The sequence below is a fragment of the Loxodonta africana genome, chromosome 14 (assembly GCF_030014295.1).
Source record: "Loxodonta africana isolate mLoxAfr1 chromosome 14, mLoxAfr1.hap2, whole genome shotgun sequence".
NCBI lineage: Eukaryota > Metazoa > Chordata > Mammalia > Proboscidea > Elephantidae > Loxodonta > Loxodonta africana.
In genome coordinates this window covers 4,451,013-4,476,316 of record NC_087355.1, presented here as the reverse complement: position 1 = coordinate 4,476,316, position 25,304 = coordinate 4,451,013, and the positions used below count along the sequence as shown (strand labels likewise).

General features: G+C 39.1%; 1 protein-coding gene across 6 annotated transcripts in view; it reads right to left on the bottom strand.

Annotated features, from left to right (window-relative positions):
• The window catches only part of PRKDC (protein kinase, DNA-activated, catalytic subunit), a 322,104-nt gene that overhangs the window by 17,075 nt on the left and 279,725 nt on the right, over positions 1-25,304 (bottom strand). For 5 of the 6 annotated variants that reach the window (XM_064267698.1, XM_064267697.1, XM_003408313.4 and 2 more), the window contains 5 exons: positions 22,822-23,026; positions 21,615-21,682; positions 18,027-18,247; positions 17,628-17,720; positions 1,260-1,349 (listed from right to left, as the gene is read on the bottom strand). In XM_064267698.1, coding sequence (XP_064123768.1) covers positions 1,260-1,349; positions 17,628-17,720; positions 18,027-18,247; positions 21,615-21,682; positions 22,822-23,026 — 677 coding nt within the window. Of the gene's footprint in view, positions 1-1,259; positions 1,350-12,181; positions 13,216-17,627; positions 17,721-18,026; positions 18,248-21,614; positions 21,683-22,821; positions 23,027-25,304 lie in introns of those variants that run through there. The other variant, XM_064267699.1, reaches the window with a different exon arrangement.

The following is a 25,304-nucleotide window of genomic DNA, read 5'->3' as shown; positions in this document are numbered from 1 at the left end:
AAGGGCCACATAAATCAGAGACTACATAAGCTTGAGACCAGAAGAACTAGATGGTGCCCAGCTAAAACTGATGGCTGCCCTGACAGGGAACACAAGAGCAAACCCCTGAAGGAGCAGAGCAGCAGTGGGATGCAGGCCTCAAATTCTCGTAAAAAAGACCAGATTTAATGGTCTGACTGAAACTAGGAGGACCCTGGAGGTCATGGTCCCCAGGTCGTCTGTTAGCCCATTACTGGAACCATTCCCCCAAAGCCAACTCTTCAGACAGGAATTGGATTGTACTATAGGATAGAAAATGATACTGGTGAGGAGTGAGCTTCTTGGATCTAATAGACATATGAGACTAGGTGGGAAGCTCCTGGCTGGAAGGAAGATGAGAAGGCAGAGGGAGAAAGAAGCTAGCTGAATGGACATGGAATTCAGGGTGGAGAGAAGGAGTGTGCTGTCTCATTAGGAGGAGTGCAACTAGGCGTACATAGCAAGGTGTATATAAATTTTTGTATGAGACTGACTTGATTTGTAAGCTTTCACTTAAAGCACAATAAAATTAAAAAAAAAAAAAAGAGGATTAGAATGGACTGTAAATCCTTGCTCAGGCCACATCCCTGATCCATTGTAAAGGCAGTTTCCCTGGGGTGTGGCTTGCACCACCTTTTACCTCTCCAGAGATAAAAAGAAAGGGAAGGAAGCAGAGAGTTGGGAACCTCACACCACCAAGAAAGCAGCACAGGGAGCAGAACGTGCCCTTTGGCAGAACGCGCCCTTTGGATATGAGGTTACTGCACCGAGATGCTCCCAGGCCAAGACTGATGCAAGGACTTTCTTCCAGAGCTAACAGAGAAGGAAAAGCCTTCCACTGAGCTGGCGCCCTCAATTTGGATTTTTAGCCTACTGGACTGTGAGAGAATAAACTTCTCTTTGTTATGTTAAAGCCAAAGGGAAAAAAAAAAAGGATACATAAGTGTACAATTCAGTGACATTAATTACATTCACCATGTTGTGCTACCAGAACCATTACCTGCTTTCAAAAGTTTTTCATCTCCCCAACAGATTGAGGACTCCTTAAGCAATAACCCATTTCTCCTCCCCCAGCCCCTGGTGATCGCCAACAGACTTTTGTCTCTATGCATTTACCAATTCTAAATATCAGACAACTAGATTTTGATGATATCTGAAGCAAAACGTTCTATGAATCAAAAGTTTTCAAATTTGAAAACAATGAGCTAGTTAGTAGAACAAAAAATCAAAACAAAACTTACTTATACATTAGCATGTAAGCGCCAACATCACGTTTTCCAGACATCTTTGTCAGCCAGTCTCTATACTCAAACACTGGTGCTTTGGGATCACTAAGTAGGAAAAAGGGAATTAGAATTAAAAAATTAGAATTAGAAAGATGTAATTTCAGAGGCAAAAATAGCCAAGAACTTCATACATATTATATGAATTCATTGAACAGTGGAGCAGGGAAAAACAGGCTTTTAATATATTAGTAGATCATATTTAATATTAACATTGAACCCATGTTACTTTGATCTAGAATGTCAATATACCATTATTCACTCTTAATTACTTCCAAAGAAACTGCACTAAGCGAGGGTGACAGTGGGAAAACCCTACCTTCGCTGCTAACTTCTGCTAAGGATCAGCATGAATCCAATTTCCAAAATGTGGAAATGGATACAGTTCTCACTTTTCCCCTTCTCCATCCTCAGCGCCAGCTGCTCACATGGCACTCTCTCTTCAACCCTTGTCACCCATAGCTGGGTCAGAGTTCACAATTTAGATGGACACCATCTTTCAGCCCTAGCCACCCAGAGCGAGTTAGGTCAGAGCTCACATGTTAGAAGGGCATCTTTCAGACCGCCAAATAGGCAGACACCATTCCCCACTGGCTCTCACTGCCCCTGTAGGTTTGTTGAACTGCTGGAATGGCTCACAGAATTCATGGAGTGTACACCATACTTTTGGCTACAACTATATTACAACCAAAAAGTATATAAATGAAGATGGCTGACTAGGTAGAAGGTACCTTGGATCCCTCTTGCAACAAAGACTCGGCAAAACAAGTGAATAGATCACATACCTGACAAGCTATGAACCCTGACCATCAAATACAGATCTAAAGAGTTGGCCTGAGTGACAGAGACTGAGAACGAACAACCATGGGGAAGCAACGACTGCTTTCGAAGCCTGGAGCCAGCACCCCAGTCAGAAAACCTTGGCGCCGGGCTTTGGATTGGGTGCAGGGGAGCTGAGCATGGCATCCTGAGATGGCACAAACACAGGACGCAGCCCTAGCCCCCAGAAGTGACCTCAGGGGAAACCCAACCAGTGCACGCAGGCAGCGCAGTGATGCAGCTAACAGGAGGAGAAGTCAGCGGGAGGCAGCAACTGGTTTTGGAACCTGGAGTGCGGTGTCCCAGCCAGGGAACCTTGGCACTGGGCTTTGGACTGGGACCGGAAGAAATGACCACGGCTTCTGAGACAGCACATGCACAGAATGCGGGCCTGATACTCGGGGGCAACCTCGACCCAGCCAACGCAAACAGGCTACATGCCCCTCAGGAATCTCAGATAAAACAGTCCTCACGAAGCAAGATAAGTAACTTTGTGTACATTCTGGGGTGCTACTCTCTCCTATTTATCTGAGTCTCTCCTATTTATCTTATTTGCTCACTGAGTCTTATCTTGTTTTGTTTTCTTTCAGTATACATAGATGGGCTTCATTAACATTGGAATTTCCTGAGCCAGAGAGTGAACTGCTCTGTGGTTTTTCTTTTTTTTGGTCTTTCCCTAACCCATTCTCCTGGCCTGAGAGAAGCAGCTACAAAAAACCCAGGGACCAAAAATCCTTCCCTAATTGGACTAAAAATACAGAACCAGCTCCAGCGAAGCATATGAGATCCACTGTCTTGGGCTTTCATCCCTACAGGGAACAAGGTGGCTATTATAATGCAAAGGCAATTCTGATAGCGATCTGACTGTAATTGTTTTAGTGGATTACTGGAAAGACAAGTTTCCCAGGTCTGATATCTCTGTGTATTCAACAGAGCCCTCACTGACCCACAACAGGGAACTCAGGGCTGAAGCTCCCCCCAGACCACCTAGCCTCCTGTCTTAGGGGTCTAAGGAGGGTGACACATACCAATCTGTAGAGGTACTTGCATTGGGGGCCTAAGGTACAGCCGCAGAGCCCACCCACCGAAGTGCTTTAGGAAAAGAGACACAGCTACCTCACTGGCACTTGGGGGAAGCCTGTCAGCATCCTGCCCTCCCCGGAGTGTGACCCCCTGCTGCTACTAGAATCTGGTGCACACAACTATCACCACTACTCCTCTAGGTGGATAGGTGACAGTCTGCACCACACACTGGATGACCCAAAATCAGATTCTACTCAAGAATAGTGAACAGACTGTTAGGCTTATAAATCTGGTAACAGCCCAAACCAGCTGGTAATAGGACATAAGTGACTCAAGGGCTACAACAATCAAGACAATGCAATCTAGTAGCCCATCTATGTATACTGAAAGAAAACAAAACAAGATAAGACTCAGTGAGCAAATACAAAATAAATCATTACAATATCTTATAGATGGCTCAAAGACAGCAGTTGATATCAAACCACATAAAGGAGACCATGATTGCTTCTACAACTCCCCAAACTAAAGAATCAAAATCTTTCCCAAATGGAGATATAATCCTGGAATTGCCAGAGGAAGAATATAAAAGACTAATTTACAGAATGCTTCAAGACATCAGGGATGACCTCAGAAATGAAATAAGGCAATATACAGAAAAAGCCAAGGAACACACTGATAAAGCAGTGGAAGAAATTAAAACGATTATTCAAGAACACAATGCAAAAATTAATAAGCTGCAAGAATCCACAGAGAGACAGCATTCAGAAACCCAAAAGATTAACAGTAAAATTACAGAATTAGACAGCACAATAGGAAGTCAGAGGAGCAGAATCGAGCAATTGGAATGCAGAGTGGGGGACCTGGAGGACAAGGGAATTTGACACCAATATAGCTGAAAAAAAATCAGATAAAAGAATTAAAAAAAATGAAACCCTAAGAATCATGTGGGACTCTATCAAGAAGAATAACTTGCGTGTGATTGGAGTTCCAGGACAGGGAGGGATAACAGTAAATACAGAGAGAACAGTTGAAGATCTGTTGGAAGAAAACTTCCCTGACATCATGAAGGACGAAAGGATATCTATCCAAGATGCTCATCGAACCCCATATAAGATTGATCCAAAAAGAAAATCACCAAGACATATTATTATCAAAATTGCCAAAACCAAAGATAAAGAGAAAATTTTAAAAGCAGCCAGGGATAACAGAAAGGTCTCCTACAAAGGAGAATCAATAAGAATAAGTTCAGACCACTCAGCAGAAACCATGCAGGCAAGAAGGCAATGGGATGACATACATAGAACACTGAAGGAGAAAAATTGCCAGCCAAGGATCATATATCCAGCAAAACTCTCTCTCAAATATGAAGGCGAAATTAAGATATTTACAGATAAACACAAGCTTAGAGAATTTGCAAAAACCAAACCAAAGCTACAAGAAATACTAAAGGAAATCATTTGGTCAGAAAATCAATAATATCAGATACCAGCACAACACAAGGTCACAGAACATCCTGATATCAACTCAAATAAGGAAATCACACAAAAAAATTAAGATTAATTTTAAAAAGAAAAAAATGCTCAAAACAGGGAATCATTGAAGTCAATATGTAAAAGATCACAATAATCACAAAGAGGGACTAAATACAGGAGGCACAGAACTGCCATATGGAGATGGAAACAAGGCGATATATGACAATACAAGTTAGGTTTTTATTTAGAAAAATAGGAGTAAATATTAAGGTAACCACCAAGAGGTATAACAACTCCAGAACTCAAAATAAAAACCAAGAAAAACGTAACGACTCAGCAAACATAAAGTCAACTACTATGAAAACGAGGAACACACAATTTACAAAGAAAAATGTCTCAGCACAAAAATGTAAGTGGAAAAATGAAACTGTCAACAACACACACAAAAAGGCATCAAAATGACAGCACTAAACACATATCTATAATTACGCTGAATGTAAATGGACTAAATGCACCAACAGAGACAGAGACTCTCAGGCTGGATAAAGAAACACGATACGTCTATATGCTGCCTACAAGAGACACACCTTAGAGACACAAACAAACTAAAACTCAAAGGATGGAAAAAAATATATCAAGCAAACAACAAGCAAAAAAGAGCAGGAGTAGCAATATTAATTTCTGACAAAATAGATTTTAAAGTTAAATCCACCACAAAGGATAAAGAAGGATACTACATAATGATTAAAGGGACAATTGACCAGGAAGATATAACCATTTATGCTTATGTAATATTTATGCACCCAATCACAGGGCTGCAAGATACATAAAACAAACTTTAACAGAACTGAAAAGTGAGATAGACACCTCCACAATTATAGTAGGAGACTTCAACACACCACTTTTGGAGAAGCTCAATAGAGACACGGAAGACCTAATTGCCACAATCAACCAACTTGACCTCATAGACTTATACAGAACACTCCACTCAACAGCTGCAAAGTATACTGTTTTTTCTAGCACACATGGAACATTCTCTAGAATAGACCACATATTACGTCATAAAACAAAACTCTGCAGAATCCAAAACATCGAAATATTACAAAGCATCTTCTCAGACCACAAGGCCATAGAAGTGGAAATCAATAACTGAAAAATTAGGGAAAAGAAATCAAATACTTGGAAACTGAACAATACCCTGCTCAAAAAAGACTGGGTTATAGAAGACACCAAGGATGGAATAAAGATATTCATAGAATCCAATGAGAATGAAAACACTTCCTATCAGAACCTTTGGGACACAGCAAAAGCAGTGCTCAGAGGTCAATTTATATCAATAAATGCACACATACATAAAGAAGAAAGGGCCAAAATCAGAGAACTGTCCCTACAACTTGAACAAATAGAAAGTGAGCAACAAAAGAATCCATCAGGCACCAGAAGAAAACAAATAATAAAAATTAGAGCTGAACTAAATGAATTAGAGAAAAGAAAAACAATTGAAAGAATTAACAAAGCCAAAAGTCAGTTCTTTGAAAAAATCAACAAAATTGATAAACCATTGGCCAGACTGACTAAAGAAATACAGGAAACCAATAATCCAAATAAGAAATGAGATGGGCCACATCACAACAGACCCAACTGAAATTAAAAGAATCATATCAGACTATTACGAAAAATTGTACTCTAACAAATTTGCAAACATAGAAGAAATGGATGAATTTCTAGAAAAACACTACCTAACACAATCAGAAGTAGAACAATTAAATAGACCCATAACAAGAAAAGAGATTGAAAAGGTAATCAAAAAAATCCCAAGAAAAAAAAGCCCTGGCCCGGACGGCTTCACTGCAGAGTTCTACGAAACTTTCAGGGAAGAGTTAACACCATTACTACTAAAGGTATTTGAAAGCATAGAAAATGATGGAATACTACCTAACTTATTCTATGAAGCCACCATATCCCTGATACCAAAACCAGGCAAAGACACCACAAAAAAAGAAAATTACAGACCTATATCCCTCATGAACAGAGATGCAAAAATTCTCAACAAAATTCTAGCCAATAGAATTCAACAACATATCAAAAAAAATAATCCACCATGACCAAGTGGGATTTATACCAGGTATGCAAGGCTGGTTTAATATTAGAAAAACCATTAATGTAATCCCTCATATAAATAAAACAAAAGACAAAAACCACATGATCTTATGAATTGATGCAGAAAAGGCATTTGACAAAGTCCAACACCCACTGATGATAAAAACTCTCAGCAAAATAGGAATTGAAGGAAAATTCCGCAACATAACAAAGGGCATCTAAAAAAAAAAAAAACAGAACACTTTTTTTATACAAAGCCAACTGCCAAAATCATTCTAAATGGAGAGAGCCTAAAAACATTTCCCTTGAGAACGGGAACCAGACAAGGATGCCCTTTATCACCGCTCTTATTCAACATTGTGCTAGAGGTCCTGGCCAGAGCAATTAGGTTAGACAAAGAAATAAAGGGCATCCAGAATGGCAAGGAAGAAGTCAAAGTATCTCTATTTGCAGATGACATGATCTTATACACAGAAAACCCTAAGGAATCCTCCAGAAAACTTCTGAAACTATTAGAAGCGTACAGCACAGTATGAGGATACAAGGTAAACACACAAAAATCAGTTAGATTCTTCTACACCAACAAAAAGAATATCAAAGAGGAAATCACCAAATCAGTACCATTTACAGTGACCCCCAAGAAGATAATATACTTAGGAGTAAATCTTACCAAAGATGTAAAAGACCTATACAAAGAAAACTACAAAGTACTAATGCAAGAAACTAAAAAGGACCTACATAAGTGGAAAAACATACCTTGCTCATGGATAGGAAGACTTAACATAGTAAAAATGTCTATTCTACCAAAAGCCATCCATACATACAATGCACTTCCGATTCAAATTCCAATGACATTTTTTAATGTGATGGAGAAACAAATCACCAACTTCATATGGAAGGGAAAGAAGTCCCGGATAAGTAAAGCATTACTGAAAAAGAAGAACAAAGTGGGAGGCCTCACTCTACCTGATTTTAGAACCTATTATACAGCCACCGTAGTCAAAACAGCCTGGTACTGGTACAACAAAAGGCACATAGACCAATGGAACAGAATTGAGAACCCAGGTATAAATCCATCCACGTATGAGCAGCTGATATTTGACAACGGCCCAGTGTCAGTTACTTGGGGAAAAGATAGTCTTTTTAACAAATGGTGCTGGCATAACTGGATATCCATTTGCAAAAAAATGAAACAGGACCCATACCTCACACCATGCACAAAAATTAACTTCAAATGGATCAAAGACCTAAACATAAAGACTAAAACGATAAAGATCATGGAAGAAAAAATAGGGACAACCCTAGGAGCCCTAATACAAGGCATAAACAGAATACAAAACATTGCTAAAAATGACGAAGAGAAACCAGGTAACTGGGAGCTCCTAAAAATCAAACACCTATGCTCATCTAAAAGACTTCACCAAAAAAGTAAAAAGACCACCTACAGATTGGGAAAAAATTTTCACCTATGACATCTCCGACCAGCGCCTGATCTCTAAAATCTACATGGTTCTGTCAAAACTCAACCACAAAAAGACAAACAACCCAATCAAGAAGTGGTCAAAGGATATGAACAAGCACTTCACTAAAGAAGCTATTCAGGCAGCTAACAGATACATGAGAAAATGCTCTCGATCATTAGCCATTAGAGAAATGCAGATTAAAACTACGACGAGATTCCCTCTCACTCCAACAAGGCTGGCATTAATCCAAAAAACACAAAATAATAAATGTTGGAGAGGCTGCAGAGAGATTGGAACTCTTATACACTGCTGGTGGGAATGTAAAATGGTACAACCACTTCGGAAATGTACCTGGCGTTATCTTAAACAGTTAGAAATAGAACTACCATACAACCCAGAAATCCCACTCCTCGGAATATACCCTAGAGAAATAAGAGCCTTCACACAAACAGATATATGCACACCCATGTTTATTGCAGCTCTGTTTACAATAGCAAAAAGCTGGAAGCAACCAAGGTGTCCATCAACGGATGAATGGGTAAATAAATTGTGGTATATTCACACAATGGAATACTACGCATCGATACAGAACAGTGACGAATCTCTGAAACATTTCATAACATGGAGGAACCTGGAAGGCATTATGCTGAGCGAAATTAGTCAGAGGCAAAAGGACAAATATTGTATAAGACCACTATTATAGGATCTTGAGAAATAGTATAAACTGAGAAGAACACATACTTTTGTGGTTACGAGGGGAGGAAGGAGGGAGGGTGGGAGAGGGTTTTTTACTGATTAGTTAGTAGATAAGAACTGCTTTAGATGAAGGGAAGGACAATACTCAATACATGGAAGGTCAGCTCAACTGGACTGGACCAAAAGCAAAGAAGTTTCTGGGATAAAGTGAACGCTTCAGAGGTCAGCAGAGCAAGGGCAGGGGTTTGGGGACTACGGCTTAAGGGGACTTCTAAGTCAACTGGCAAAATAATTCTATTATGAAAACATTCTGCATCCCACTTTGAAGTGTGGCGTTTGGGGTCTTAAATGCTAACGAGCGGCCATCTAAGATGCATCCATTGGTCTCAACCCACCTGGATCAAAGGAGAATGAAGAACACCAAGGTCACACGATAACTATGAGCCCAAGAGACAGAAAGGGCCACATGAACCAGAGACTTACATCATCCTGAGACCAGAAGAACTAGATGGTGCCCGGCCACAACTGATGACTGCCCTGACAGGGAGCAAAACAGAGAACCCCTGAGGGAGCAGGAGAACAGTGGGATGCAGACCCCAAATTCTCATAAAAAGACCAGACTTAATGGTCTGACTGAGACTAGAGGAATCCCGGCAGTCATGGTCCCCAAACCTTCTGTTGGCCCAGGACAGGAACCATTCCCAAGCACAACTCATGAGACATGGAATGGACTGGACAATGGGTTGGAGAGAGATGCTGACGAAGACTGAGCTTGCTACTTGTGTCAGGTGGACACTTGAGACTGTGATGGCATTTCTCCTGTCTGGAGAGGAGATAGGAGGGTAGATAGGGTTAGAAAGTGGCAAAACCATCACAAAAGGAGAGACTGGAAGGAGGGAGCGGGCTGACTCAGGGGGAGAGTAAGTGGGAGTATGGAGTAAGGTGTATATAAGCTTGTATGTGACAGACTGACCTGGTTTGTAAACTTTCACTTAAAGCATAATAAAAATTATTTAAAAAAAAAGTATACAAACAAAGAACACATTGGGTAAGGTTTGGGACCAGTCACAGCATGAAGCTTCCATGTCCCAAGGAGGGGCACATTATCCTATCAAGTACATGGTCACCAACCAGGAAGCTCATCTGAGCCTTAGGGCTCAGGGCTCTTATAGGTCTCACCACCTGGCAATAATAAATTACACCATGCCTCATGAGGCTTAGTCAGCTTCAGGCCCTCAGGTGGTCCCTCTTGTGCTGGTCAGTCCCCATTTGTTAGCCTCAGGTGTTGGTACAACTTGAAAGAACAAAGGACAAAATGCTCTCTGCAAGGTGATTCTATACCCTGCAGAAATCCAAGCTATTTTCTATGCAAACATTCAGGCAAAGAACGATCAGATACAACAAATTTCTCACTTCATATAAAGAGGAATAACTGAAAAGAGTAAGATGAACTAAACCTAAGTGTTATTACCTAGGCATATAATTCAACCCAAACATCTGCAGACCTTGAAAAGGACCATAGCAACAGGAGCACAATACTAGATGATACTAAAGTGGGCAAGAAATGCTAGGTCAGCTTACTATTAACAAAAAAGCCTACAGATTATTTATAGACTAGTTAAGTTTCTTTTTATGCTTAGTCAGAATGTTGCCACCCCTTTCTTCACCATTACCAGTAGTGCAGAAAGGCACAAAATCCATATTAAGATAAAGTATTTTTTTATGACAATTGCTACTTAAACTGAATTTGAAAAGCTGTTTTCAACAATGTTTCATTGGAAACAGCATCTGGGAAGCTGGAAACAATGATATTTGTATTTTTAGCCACTTTGGGGTTTGTGCCAAAAGCTTTAATAAGTTTTCCTAAAAAAAAAAAAGAAAAAAACACAAAATGTTGTTCTCACAACATGTTACTTAGCAATTCAATTACACAAGGCAAATTTTTTCTGTCATTACTAAGTTAATTTCACAAATAGACTACTCCGTTTCCACCTAAATTGTCTCCTCTTAGTCCCTGGGTGGTGTAAATTGTTAAACACTTGAGTATTAGCTGAAAGGACGGTGGTTTGAACCCACCCAGAGGTACCTCAGAAGACAAGCCTGGCCATCTGCTCCTGAATAGTCACAGCCTTGAAAACCCCATGGAGCAGTTCTGCTCTGCACACACAGGATCGCCATGAGTCAGAATCGACAAGATGGCTGCTAAGAACAACAGTTTAAACTAGGATGAAAATCCTTAGGTTTTAAACTGCATAACTTTTGCCAATTCAACTGTTTGCAGGTGCACAGCTTGACACTGATGTTGATTATATTGGCTGTGCAACTCTACTCTTAATCAGTGTGATTTTTTTATCACTCTAAACTGAAATTCAATATTCCATAAGGAATAACTCCTCTTTTCCACCTCCCTCCCGCCCATGGTAACTGCTAATAAACTTTGGTCTCTACGCATTGCCTTTGCTTGTCTATTTTTATCTATATAAGTGAGGTCATATACTACTTGTTCTTTTGTGATTGACTATTTTATTCAGCATAATGTCTTCAAGCTTCATCTATACTGTACCACTTATGAAGACTTCACTTCTCCTACTAAGCATTATTTCATTGTATGTACATAGCACATTTTGTTTAGTAATTCATCTGTTGATGGGCATTTAGGTTGTTTACAACTTTTCACTATTGTGAATAAGGCTGCAATGAACACTGGTATACAAGTATCTGAGTCTCTGCTTTCAAGTCTTTTGAGTATAATAAACCTAGGAGTGGAATTGCTGGGTCATATGGTAGTTGTATGTTTACTTTTTTGAGAAACTGCCACGCTAATTTTCCACAATGGCTGTACCGTTTTGCATTCCCACGTGCAGCAGACAAGGTTTTCAATTTCCCACATCATTGTCAACATTTGCCATTTTCTGTTTTTTTGTTTTTGTAATCTTAGCCATCTTAAAAACCCAACCCAGTGCCCTTGATTTGAGTCTGACTCACTTATAGGATGGATGAAATGGTATCTCTTTGTTGTTTTGATTTGTGTCTCTCTGATGGCTAATGAGCATGTTGAGCACCTTTCCATGTGTTTGGTGCCCATCTAATTGTCCTCTTTTGTGAAAGGTCTCTTCAAGTCCTTTGCCCCTTTTATGATTAGGTTTTTTGTTTTACTTTTAAATTGTTGAAGTTTTATGTATATTCTGATAGATTCTTATTGAATATATGGTCTCCGAAGATATTCTTCTAGCCAAGTGCTTTTCACGTTTTTTTAGTAAAGTCTTCTGATGAACAAAAAATTTTCATTTGTATGAGGTCCCATTTATTTATTTTTTTGTCTTTTGCTCTTTGTGCTTTTACTAAACAATCCATTGTTGAAAGCTAGGCCCGACAGTGTTGTCCCTGTATTTTTTTCCTAGAATTTTATGGTTTTAGTTTTCACCTTTAGGTCTCTGATTCATTTTGAATTTGTTTTTGTGTATGGTGTTAGGCACTGCTCTTATTTCAGTTTTCTGCATGTAGAAATCCAATATCACCAACATGATTTAGTGAAGAGACTTTTCTTTCTCTATCAAATGGATGTAGCACACTTGTCAAAAATCAGTTGACTACAGACGCATGGGTTTATTTCAGGACTCTCAATTCTATTCCATTGTTCTATCTGTCTACCGTTATATCAGTACCAGGTTATTCTGATTACTGTATACAACATGTTTTAAAATCCCCAAGTGTGAGTCCTCCTACTTTGTTTTTCTCTTTCAACATTGTTTTCTGGCTATTCAGAGACTCTTGCCATTCCATATAAAGTTTAGGATTTGTTTTTCCCTTTCTGTAAAGAAGGCTGTTGGAATTTTGATTGGGATAGTATAGAATCTATAGATCGTTTTGGGTAGTACTGACATCTCAACAATATTAAGTCTTCATGAACATGGAACATCTTTCCATTAATTTAAGTCTTCTTTAGTCACTTTCAGCAGTGTTTCATAATTTTCATTGTATAAGTCTTTCACATCCTTGGATAGATTTAAGTCCCTCGTACTTAATTTTAATTTTGTTTAGTGCTTGTGTTAGTCATCTAGTGCTGCCATAACAGAAATACCACAAGTAGATGGCTTTAACAAAGGGAAATTTATTTTCTCACAGTCTAGTAGGTTACAAGTCCAAATTAAGGGCGTCAGCTCCAGGAGAAGGCTTTCTCTCTCTGTCGGCTCTGGAGGAAGATTCCTTGTCCTTAAACTTCCCCTGGTCCAGGAGTTTCTCAGGCGCAGGGACCCTGGGTCCAAAGGACATGCTCTGCTCCCGGTGCTGCTCTCTTGATGGTATGAGGTCCCCAACTCTCTGCTTGCTTCCCTTTCATCTCTTGAGAGAGAAACGGTGGTGTAGGCCACACCCCAGGAAAACTCCCTTTACATTGGATCAGGGAGGTGACCTGAGTAAGGCTGGTGTTACAATCCTACCTTTAACCATAGGCAGAGATTACAATTTATAACGCATTAGGAAAATCACAAAACGGAGGACAACCACACATGGCCTAACCAAGTTGACACATATTTTTGGGGGACACAATTCAATCCATTACAGTGCTATTGTAAATGGAATTGTTTCTTTCATTTCCCTTTCAGATTTCTCATTGCTGACGTATGGGAACCCAACTGATCTTTGTTGACCTTGTACCTTGCAACTTTGCTAAATTCCTCTATTAGTTCTAGAAGTTTTTTTTCTAGTTCTTTGGAATATTGTATGTATAAAATCATGTCATCTGTAAATAGAGATAACTTGACTTTTTTTTCCAATCTGGATGCCTTTTATTTCTTTTGTCTTGTCTTATTGCTCTGGCTAGGTTTCCATGTCTTTTAGTAGTACTTTTACTTTTTCCCTTTTTTTTTTTATTCTTTCTGTTGCATTTGGGTAATTCCCTTCAATCTACTAGCTATCTAAGTCTCTCTTTAGCTGTATCTACTCTGTGCTCAACTATTCAATGGATTTTTAATTTTAGTGCCTATATTTTTCATTTAAGTTCTATTTTATAATACTTCAAATCTTTCTGTTCTTTATATAGGCTTTTTTCTTTCATTGTGTTTTGTATTTGTTCTTTTATGTCTTTAGTAATTTTGTGGTTGTTAGTTGTCATTGAGTTGATTTAGACACATTTATTTTATAGTTCCTATAATCCAAAAAAAATTTTCTTTTTTTTTTTTTATAATCCCAGTTACTTAGGGGGCTGATTCTCTTGTTTGTTCTATCTGCTAATTTTAATGGATTTTTTTTTAAATAATGAATTTTTTAATTTTATTGTGAGCTGAGGGTGTTTTTTTCTGTGGGAATCTTTTGTGTCCTAGACTGTGAAATTCATACTAATGAAAGGTAGTTAGCAGGCTGGTTTCTGGCAATATAAAGTAAGATCCAATGTCCCTAAGTAGAGCAGGACTGAGTACTGTTGTTTTGATTATTTGCTTTTGACAATAGCCCTCTAAAGTCTTAAGACACAGGCAGCTGGTTTCGCTACTACTTCTCTGGACTGGTGGTTAGAGTATCAAGTGCTCACCAAAGCATCTGTACTCAGTTGTAGTTCCTCATCAGGCCATATAGCCACATTTCCTGTTCTCCATAGGTCCTATGCCTAATTCCTGTCTGAAAAATTTGGTCTGCAATGTCACTGTCCACTTCTCCTCATAAATCTGGCTATAATCTTTGTTTCTGGCACATGGGCTACGTGTTTAAACAAACATGTTATAGTCTATCCAGCCTTTCCATGTGTGAAAATGGCCCACAGGATGGTGCTCTCCATGCCTGATCGGTCTACTATGTCAGAACTTCCCCTTTTGTGTACTATGGCATATATGCTATTTATTCTAGTGTAATACTAATATTAAGATTATCTTTGTGTGGCATGATGTTAAAACAGTTATGAAGTACTACAATGCATTGTTAGATTCCTAGGTGGTGCAAACGGTTTGTGCTCAAATGTTAATCCAAAGGTTGGCAGTTTGAACCTACCCAGCAGTACTGTGGAAGACAGATAGGCCTGGCGATCTGCTTCTGTTAAGACTACAGACACGAAAACCCTATGGAGCAGTTCTACTCTGTAACACATGGGGTTGCCACGAGTCAGAATTAACTCAACAGTAACTAACAATAATAAAAACATACTACATTGCAGACATCCTTTTAGTACTGCTACAGTTCCTATTTTAATTTTAAAAATCTTTGAACCATCTAGAATTTATTTTGATGTAAGAAGTGAGGAAGGATTCCTACTTATTTTATTCCCATATGGCTACCTAAAACTAGTTGGCCCCAAATCATTTATTGAATAATTTACTTTTCCACCACTGATATGTAATATCACATTTAGCATATAATAAATTACTGTATGTAGTTGGTCCTATTTCTGGATTTGTGCTGTTATATTGGTCAATTTATTCATGTACTAGTGCATACACTGTTGTAATTATCTTTTCTTACTTAAAAGTAAAAAGAATTATTAACCTGAAACTACTGGTCTGATATAATCCTTAAACCTTAAATCAAAAATATCCCCTGAAGTCTCCTTGAAACCAAACAATAGTTTAGCTTAACTAGTAAAGAATGTCTGCCTTGAGCATTGTGCTCTTTCAAGATCTATCCATATGGGATCAAAATGACAGCAGCAACTTGAAAGATTAGATAGCAACCTTAAGGGACAGTAAATCTACATTAATGGAGGAGGAACAATTCAGAAAAGGAGAGTGAGAATGGATGTGCAACTCACAAAGAATGTAAATTGGTGTCACTGGATTGCACATGTTAAAGTTGCTGAACTGGTGTATTGTTTCCTGTGTATATCTTCAATAACCCAGTAAAACCAAACCCAGTGCCATTGAGTCGATTCCGACTCATAGCGACCCTATAGGACAGAGCAGAACTGCCCCATAGAGTTTCCAAGGAGTGCCTGGCGGATTCGAACTGCCGACCCTTTGGTTAGCAGCCGTAGCACTTAACCACTATGCCACCAGGGTTTCCATCTTCAATAACAACAATAAAATAAATAAAAAATTTTAAAAGTCACTAAGTTATGTTTTCTTTTAAAAAATAATTGGAATACTATTTTTGTTATAGATTTCAAGACCACTTTATCCACCATATTTTGAGTTTATTTCTATGGAAGCCAAAATACTTCATAAACAGTTTTTCATGGCTATATATACTCCATTGTTTTAACTACTGTGCCCTCATTTTTAATCCCTGATGCCAGCACTAGAGGTCCAACGTTTTTCATCTCATGCTTGGCCTAAGTAGCCTCTCATACCCCCATGCCTCCAGTTTCCACCTGTGCCACCCACTGTACTTCCTGTCTGTACAGTAATGAATCATCTTATAAAAAAATAATCTGACCTTTGTCCTTGGTTCCTGAGAGATAACCTTTGGCATTTTCTCAGTACCTGAGGTGCCTTTATTATCTAAAAATTCCAGATCACATCTAAAGATCTGTGCAGAGAAGGGGTGGGCCAGGCCAGAAGACCCCAAAATCAATTAACCTCACAAGGCCTCAACCATGACTATGTGGTGAAGCCAATAAAGGCTCTGAACACTGAAGCCCCAAGAGCTCCCTCACGAGCAAAGGGAGGACGAGGCACCCCTCCGGGATATGGAAGTTCTCCTTTGGAAACCCTCCCAGACCTTGCCCAGATGTATCTTACTTACGAGGATCCTGATCTGTATTCTATTGGTATAATAAATCTGTAATTTTATGTACAGTACTTTCTGTAAGTTCTGTGACTAGTTCTAGCTAATTATCAAACTCAAAAGAGTTGTGGGAGCCAGCAGGTCAAAGTGAGGGAGCCTGAGCTTGCAGCTGGCATCCTGAAGGGGCAGTGGGAAAACCCCAAATTTGTGGCCAGCAGGTCAGAAGTAAGGATGTTGTATGGACTTCCAAGCTTGTGGCTGGTGCCTGCCTATTGACAGTCTGAAAGGCAGTGTCCTTTCTACTTGTGAGCTCTGACTTAGCTCCGAATGGCTAGGGACAGAGAGAAGAGAGCGCTGCCTGGGTGGCTGGTGCCAGAGATGATGGAGAAGTGGAGAAGTGGGGGTTTGATTAATTTTGGTCATTGTATTTATGTTGATTCTTATCCAATATAATAATAGTCTGATAATAAATGGCTATAATACGGATGTTTTCATTAAAAATTTCCCTGTTCAAGTATTTCAGCAATTCCTCACTTTAGCAGTATTTTTATATGGCAATAATTATTATTATAACAACAATGGCTATCTAGTGTTCAGGGCAAGCTAGATACCAAGCACTGAGTCTGGCGCTTTAAATATGTTTAATACTCTCATATCATAGTAGCCCCACTTGAGGGCTACTATGATCCCCATTTTTGGATTAGAAAACTGAAGCTCAGATAAATAATTTGCTCCACGTCAAACACAAGTAACTGGTAGTGAGGCACAAATTTTAACTCAGGGTTTTTTGTTTTTCTTTAATCCAAAGTCTGTGAAACCCACTGCCTAGCATTCCAATACCCTGCCATCTCGTGAAAACCTGTTACTCCATCTTTATCTGTAAGTACTTTTTAGTAGCCTCCACTGCATTTAGTTACTCACCCAACCAGAGCAGTTTAAAGGACTACCAATCAGGCTGTGGCTTAGAGCGCATTAGAAGGAATCTTAAAATGTCATTGGAAACATGAGATGGAGAACACTGAACATCTCCACTCAGGGAGGAGATCAGCATGGGTGGAAGGAGACTAGACGTAGCAGGAGAAGGAGGAGTTAAGACTTCACGTTACCTCAGGTAAAGTGTTTTCTCATCTTGTGACATGTTATTGCAAAGAAGTTCCTTCAAGGTAAAAGTATTTTCAATCCATTCAATTAATCCTAATCTGAAAAGGAGAACAAAAACGTTATAAATAAACACAAATCCAAACTGCCTTCTCTTCTCTGGAAAAAAGAGATTGGTAGATGCAAAGCAGAAGAGATTTCTTCATGTCAATTCTTCACTTACATTCTCCACATAAACACAGAAGTCACAGGTTTAGTGTTAATTAGTTCTGTTTCGTTCCATTTCTTTGTGAAATCTAAAACACTGAATTGCCAAGTGACCTCCAACCCCATCTCAGGAAAATGAAACAAGGATTTGGCACACTGCTGGAATTCCCACAGACATAAATCTACTTCAGGATGACTACCTGGTGGTCATGGGTATGACCTGGTAAGTCTTTAACTGCATGTTTCTCTGACTACAGGCGGCATTGCGGGAAAGAACAACATTCATGACTTCAAAGAGCTGCTCGATGCGCTGGTCCTGCCGCAGATCCTCTCCCCCCTTCACGAGAAAAGGGTACTCTCGCTCATCATGCCCTCGGATGACGATGCGCTTAGGTTTTCTGAGAGAAGGCATTACTTTTACCTTTAAAAATTAAGAAAATATTTTAGATGCAGTCAGAAAAAGTGGGAGAATAGCCTGTCATATTATTATCAAAGGAGGAAAAGTAAGGCTGATTAGCATGCATTCGTCAAGGAGAGATTGGCCTCTCCTGTAAGAGAGAGAGACAGCTGATAGAGAAACAGAAGTCACGTAGTTGGTGAGAACAGACAACGGCAGCAGACTTCAGGGCCAGTGAAATATTTCTGATCCCTGTTCATTCCCTACTGCTGTGTCCACAAAAATTTCATATTCATGATTACAAATAATTGCTTATAAATTTGGGTATTCTTAGTAATGGCCAATATTGACACTCTAACTTTCTATACCAAGTTAATTTTACATGTATTTAATAACGGACGTGCACACACACACACACACACACACACACACACCTACCTCTCTTACTCCTGCAGCTAATTAAATCCTTAAATATGACGGATGTTAAAACTTGGAAAACATATTAAGATATTCAGTAAATACAGGAATACCTCAGAGATATCGTGGGTTTGGTTCTAGACCTCTGCAATAAAGTGAATATAGCAATAAAGCAAGTCCCACGAATTGTCAGTACATATAAAAGTTATGTTTACAGTATACTGTAGTCTATTAGGAGTCCTGGTTATGCAGTGGTTAAGCCTTCAGCTGCGAAACAAAAGGTCAGCAGTTCGAATCCATCAGCCACTCCTTGGAAATCCTATGGGGCAGTTCTACTCTGTCCTATAGGGTCGCTATGAGTCGGAATCAACTGCACAGTAACAGGTGTCCTATTAAGTGTGCAACAGTATTATGTCTAAAAACACAATGTATGTATCTTAATTAAAAAATACTGCTAAAAAATCCTAACCATCATCTGAGCCTTCAGCGAGTCATAATCTTTTTGCAGGTGCAAAGTCTTGTCTAGATGTTGATGGCTATTGACCAGGGTGGTGGTTACTGAAGTCTGGGGTGGTTGTGGCAATTTCTTAAGACAAGACAACAATGAAGTTTGATGCAATGATTGACTCTCCCTTTCATGAAAGATTTCTCTGCAGCAAGTGAAGCTGTTTGGGAGCATTTTACCCACAGTAGAACTTCTTCCAAAACCGGAGTCCATCCTCTCAAACCCTGCCACTGCTTTGTCGGCTGTTTATGTAACATTCTAAATCCTTTGTCGTCATCTCAACAATGTTCGCAGCATCTTCACCAGGAGCATATTCCATCTCAAAAAACCACTTTCTTTGCTCATCTATAAGAAGCAACTCCTCAACCACGAAAGTTTTATCACGAAATTATAGCAATTCAGTCACGTCTTCAGGCTCCACTTCTAATTCTAGTTCTCTTGCTATTTCCACCACATCTGCAGTTACTTCCTCCACTGAAATCTTGAACCTCTCAAAGTCATCCATGAGTGTTGGCATCAAATTCTTCCAAACTCCTGTTAATGTTGATATTCTGGCCTCCTCCTGTGAATTACAAATATTCTTAATGGCATCTAGAATGATGAGTCCTTTCCAGAAGGTTTTCAATTTACTTTGCCCAGATCCATCAGAGGAATCACCATCTGTAGCAGTTGTAATTTTAAGAAATGTATTTCATAAATAATAATACATTGGGAAAGTTGAAATCACTCCTTGATTCATGGGCTGCAGAATGGTTGTCGTGACAGCAGGCATGAAAACAACATCAATCTCCTTGTACGTCTCCATCAGAGCTCTTGGGTGATCAGATGCAGATTCAATGAGCAGTAATATTTTGAAAGGAATATTTTTTTCTGAGCAATAGGTCTCAACAGCGGGCTTAAAATATTCAGTAAACCATGCTGCAAACAGATGTGCTATCATCCAGGCTTGTTGTTTCAATTACAGAGCACAGGCAGAGCAGATATAACATAATTCTTAAGGACCCTAGGGTTTTCAGAACGGTAAAATGAGCACTGGCTTTAACTTAAAGTCACCAGCTGCATCAGCCCCTAACAAGAGAGTCAGCCCGTCCTTTGAAGCCAGGCATTGACTTCACCTCTCCAGCTATGAAAATCCTAGATGATATCTTCTTCCAACATAAGGATGTTTCATCTACATAGTGTAGCCACCTCCATCACTTATTTTAGCTAGATCTTCCGGATAACTTGCTGCAGCTTCTACATCGGCACTTAATACTTCAGCTTGAGGTTTTATGCTATGGAGACGGCTTCTTTCCTTAAACCTCATGAACCGGCCTCTGCTAGCTTAAAACTGTTCTTCTGCAGCTTCCTCACCTCTCTCAGCCTTCAGAGTATTGAAGCGAGTTAGGGCCTTGTTCTGGGTTAGGCTTTGGCTTAAGGGAATGTTATGGCTGGTTGGATCGTCTATCCAGACCATTAAAACTTTCTCCGTATCAGCAATAAAGCTGTTTCGCTTTCTTACCATTCATGTGTTCACTGAAGTAGCACTTTTAATTTCCTTCAAGAACGTTTCCTTTGCACTCACAACTTGGCTAAATGTTTGGCACAAGAGGCCTAGCTTTCAGCCTATCTTGGCTTTTGACACACCTTCCTCTCTAAGTTTAATAATTCCTAGCTTTTTTTTTTTTTTTGATTTAAAGTGAGAGACGTGCGACTCTTCCTTTCACTTGAATGCTTAGAGGCCATTGTAGGGTTATTAACTGGCTTAATTTCAATATTGTCATGTCTCAGGGAATAGGGAGGTCTGAGAGAGGGGAAGAGCCATTTGGTGGAACACCAAACGCACACAACATTTGTTGATTAAGTTCACTGTCTTATACGGGCACAGTTCGTGGTGCCCCAAAACAATTACAATAGTAACATCAAAGATCACTGATCACAGATTGCCACGATAGATATAAACCAATAAAAAACCAAACCCGATGCCATAGAGTCAATTCCAACTCATAGCCACCCTATAGGACAGAGGAGAACTGCCCCGTAGAGTTTCCAAAGAGTGCCTGGAGGATTTGAACTGCCACTGACCTTTTGGTTAGCACCTGAGCTCTTAACCACTGTGCCACCAGGGCTCCATGACAGCTATAATAATAACAAAAAAGGATGACATACAGTGAGAATTACCGAAAATGTGACACTGAGGCAAGAACTGAGCACATGCTATTGGAAAAATGGCGTCGACAGGCTTGCTCGATGCTGGGTTGCCACAAGCCTACGAAATTTGTAAAAAACTCAGTATCTGCAAAGTGCAGTAAAATGAGGTATGCATGTAATTGAATCAGAAAACTCTTTCATACAACTGAGACCAAAACGAGGAGCTGTTTTTTCTTTAGTAAATATATCACTCCCACATCTGAAGAACTGAACATTTTCACACTGACCATCCTAACCAGGAAAATTAAGGTGACTGGAGTTGCGAAAACATACACCTACCCGTTCATCAAAACCAGTGATGCGTGCGTGGTATTCAGGCAATGGCTTTCCTTTGCCATCATACTGACCTAGAACAAACCAAAGAAGTCTTAGATATAACCTGTTATAGAACCCCTGTATTTTAAAACATATCTGTTGATATAATTAAAAAAAAACTAATCTAGCATGATAAAAAAAATTTTAGTAGAAGTTTTTATTTAAAGAAAACGGACTTATGCAGCTATTTAATGGAATTATCAAATTCACTGGTTAATGGCAGTTAGCATTCTCTTCTAATATACTAGACAAATTCTAAATAGGAAAAATAATGCACTGAACTAGAATACTGTATTATCCCAAAGTGGATCAAACTGCACATTGGGAGGCTTGCATCTTCAGGGTTTTTCTTGTAACTGATTATATGCAGTGGCACAACTATTAACAGTAACAAAGAAAAGTATATCTCTAATAATGTTTTTTATTTACATTCACTGGAATGAGAACGAGTAACTAGATTAAAACACTTTTTCTCCAGCAAGCTCCAGTTTGACAAAAATGGAATGTTCATAATTTCCTTTGAAAAATCTATGCCATGTTCACATCCAGCCAACGTGCTTGTGTCTCCATATTCGATGTCATAATCCTTCTTCTCCCAACCTTTTTCTGAAGATAAGTCACTTATCATCATCTCTTCACTCTTACTCGGACCAAAATGCACATGCCAGGAAGTGTGTGGACCCGTGTTGCATTTTTGAAAAAAAGTCATTCAGGAGCAAAGCATGTGTATGTTCAGAGGAAATCTATAATTAGCAGTTACCATTATTATTAGTGAGAAACTCTAACACGTCTCAAAATTAATAACTATAATCTCACTAGACATTTAGTACATTGTACTGATGTGTAATATTTAGATTTTCTTAATGAAAAACAATATGATAAAATTTAAAATTCTTTTTTTAGAAAAGGGTAACTGTTGGGGGCAGTGAGTTTATGTTAGTGGTGGTGGAATAATTTGGAAACGGACAGCAAGCACGGCTGCTCAACTTGAAGAACGTAATCTGTGTCACTGTATGCAGAAACTGTTGGATTCGTGTCTGTTTTCAACACACACACACACACGCGCGCGCGCGCGCGCGCGCGCAACTGCTGAGATGCCAAAGAACCCAGAAGTACTTGTTACAGCACTATTCCCCTTTGTATCCTTTTGTCACTCCTGAAGGGAACTGACCAGGAATCTCCAGCTCGTTTCTCAAAAATTCCGATTTGAAGTTGCTCATCCAGGGTGAGCACTCGCTCAAATTCCTGGGCGTCGTTGATGCTTCGCTCATTTTTGAAAGCAGCGAGGCAGTGATGTTGTTGAAGTCGCTGAGCCTCATCGTGGGTAGCTTGGAACCTCCTTTCCCAAAATGCTTATCAAATTCTTTTCCAAAGGCCTGAAATTAACAATAATCTTCATTAAAGATAAATGTTTAGTTTCAACTTTGGAAATGCTCTAGGCTTATGAATGTTTATAATAAACAAGTGTCTAATTATATAGGTTTCTTCTGTGCTTTTAAAATTTATAGTGTTGTTTTTCTTGATTATTTCACCACTCCAAAACCTTGAGCCCGCCTTTTGTTTGTTTCTTTGTATTTCTTTGAAAAGATAGAAAGGACATGGTTAGTACTGACTTGTAGTCAAAAATTCTAATAAAGGCTTTAATATCTCATCGTGGATCTTTAGGGAAGTCATTTAACCTCTTTGTGCCCACTTCCTAGTTACTGACCTAGCTCTTTATGATGATGTGAGTAACTAGTAACAAAGTAATAAAACCCAACAAAATAAAGAGAGTAATTCAATAGTAATGAACAGGCCATAATTCTTCATAAGAGATGAAGAGACAAATATAAGAATGTTACTTTCCTTAGTAAGGGTCTTTCAAGCCACTATTTTGGATCATAAACCAGTATAAACACAATTTACTTAATCTGTATTTCCAGAAGCAATTATCATTAGAAGTACTCTCTTTTGAAATGTAACAGTTTTTTCTTCGTAAGAGTCTCTACTATAACATTTATTTGAATTACAGTCCTGATACCAAACAAATAAAAACTAAACAAAACACAAGAGTATTACTAACAATGACTTGATAGTTTAACAAAGGCATAACGGCCTTAAGGTCTGCTGAAGTATAATATCAAGCAATTTTGTTTTGGTGGATTATTACTTCAATGAATTAATGCAAATTATCTGATTTGTTACTAGATGGAAAGTTCTAGACAGATTTTCCAAGGCACTAGAAATTCAACTCAAAAAAGAATCATGCCTAGCAGGAACGCTGCGCTGTTCCTGCCACCCTGCTGCAGCCTCCCGTTCAGACGTGCTCTGTGGCAGTTAGGAAGCACGGTGGGTCCACACTGACAGTTCTGATCCACACTGACAGTTCTGGAGCGGTCTTACAGCCTCCAGTATGCGAGAAAGGATGTGACCACAAATTCAAAGGGAGAGTGTGCAGTGTTTATGGGGGACTGTGTAGAAATTTTTTCCACCTGAGGGGATGAACGAGAACGCCATAGATGTTCATTCTCAGGCTGCTGAGAAGGGAGAGGTGGAGCACACTACAGTGACACACACCTTCCCTCCTTCCAGGTGAACATGAACAGTTAAAGAACAGGGTAAATTAGGGAAGGCTTCAGAAAAGAGATGATTCTGCTAGGCTAGGAAACTGGGGTTCTAGTTTCCTCTCTGCCATGCTCCATCTGGCAATGAACAAGTCACCTGTTGGGCAGCAGGTTTGGCAAACTATGGCCTGCAAGCCAAATCCAACACACTCGTTTCTATAAATATCTAGGTATTGGAATGTGCCAGCCACACCATTGGTTTACACATTGCCTGTGGCTAACTGGCACTCTGATGGCAGGCGTGAGCACCTGCAACAAGAGGTGGCCTATATACCTTTATAGAAAATGTGCTCTAACCACTGGTATACGAAAAGCAAACAAACCTGACACATTTTTCCAAATTTAATATTCTATAATTTTATAAATTTTATTGAAGTGGGCATTTGTTTTAAGAAAAACTTATCTAGTTTATGTAACTGCAGTAAGTATCCTCCCTGTTCTGGGGATTCTCACATATTCAGCATGTAGCAGGGCGGTGAGTCAGGTTTGAAGGGATGTGGAGTCTAACATGGGCCATAAAAAGCAGTACAGAGGTTTATAGTTTTATCTGCACATATTAGGCTTATTTTCACCAACATCTTGATGAGGAAGGCAACTGTTTTTATGAAAGAATCAAATACAATTTTCAGGAACATACAGGTAAAAAGTGAGAACTGCACACAAATCCTAAAGAAACCAATTTAATTCAACTTGCAAATTTATGAATCTGTTAATTAATGTATATTACATATGTAAATAGAAAAATAAGTTATTTCAAAATAGTTGTAAGTACTATGCAACTAATAAAATATTTTTATTTTAGGTAATTTAAGTTGGCTTATTATTGTTTGTAATTTCAAATCCATTAGATGCAGGGTACATAAATAATAAATGGACTTATTAAATTTAATAGTCCTAAGCATTATGACATGTAAAGAGAGTGGAAGTTGGCACTCCTGTCCTCGTGACAAGAAAAAAGCTAAACAAATTGAAAATCGACAACTCTTCTTAAATCCTTCAGAGAACTGAGGTGACAGGGCAAACCACTGCCTCTAAAACAAAACAAAAACCA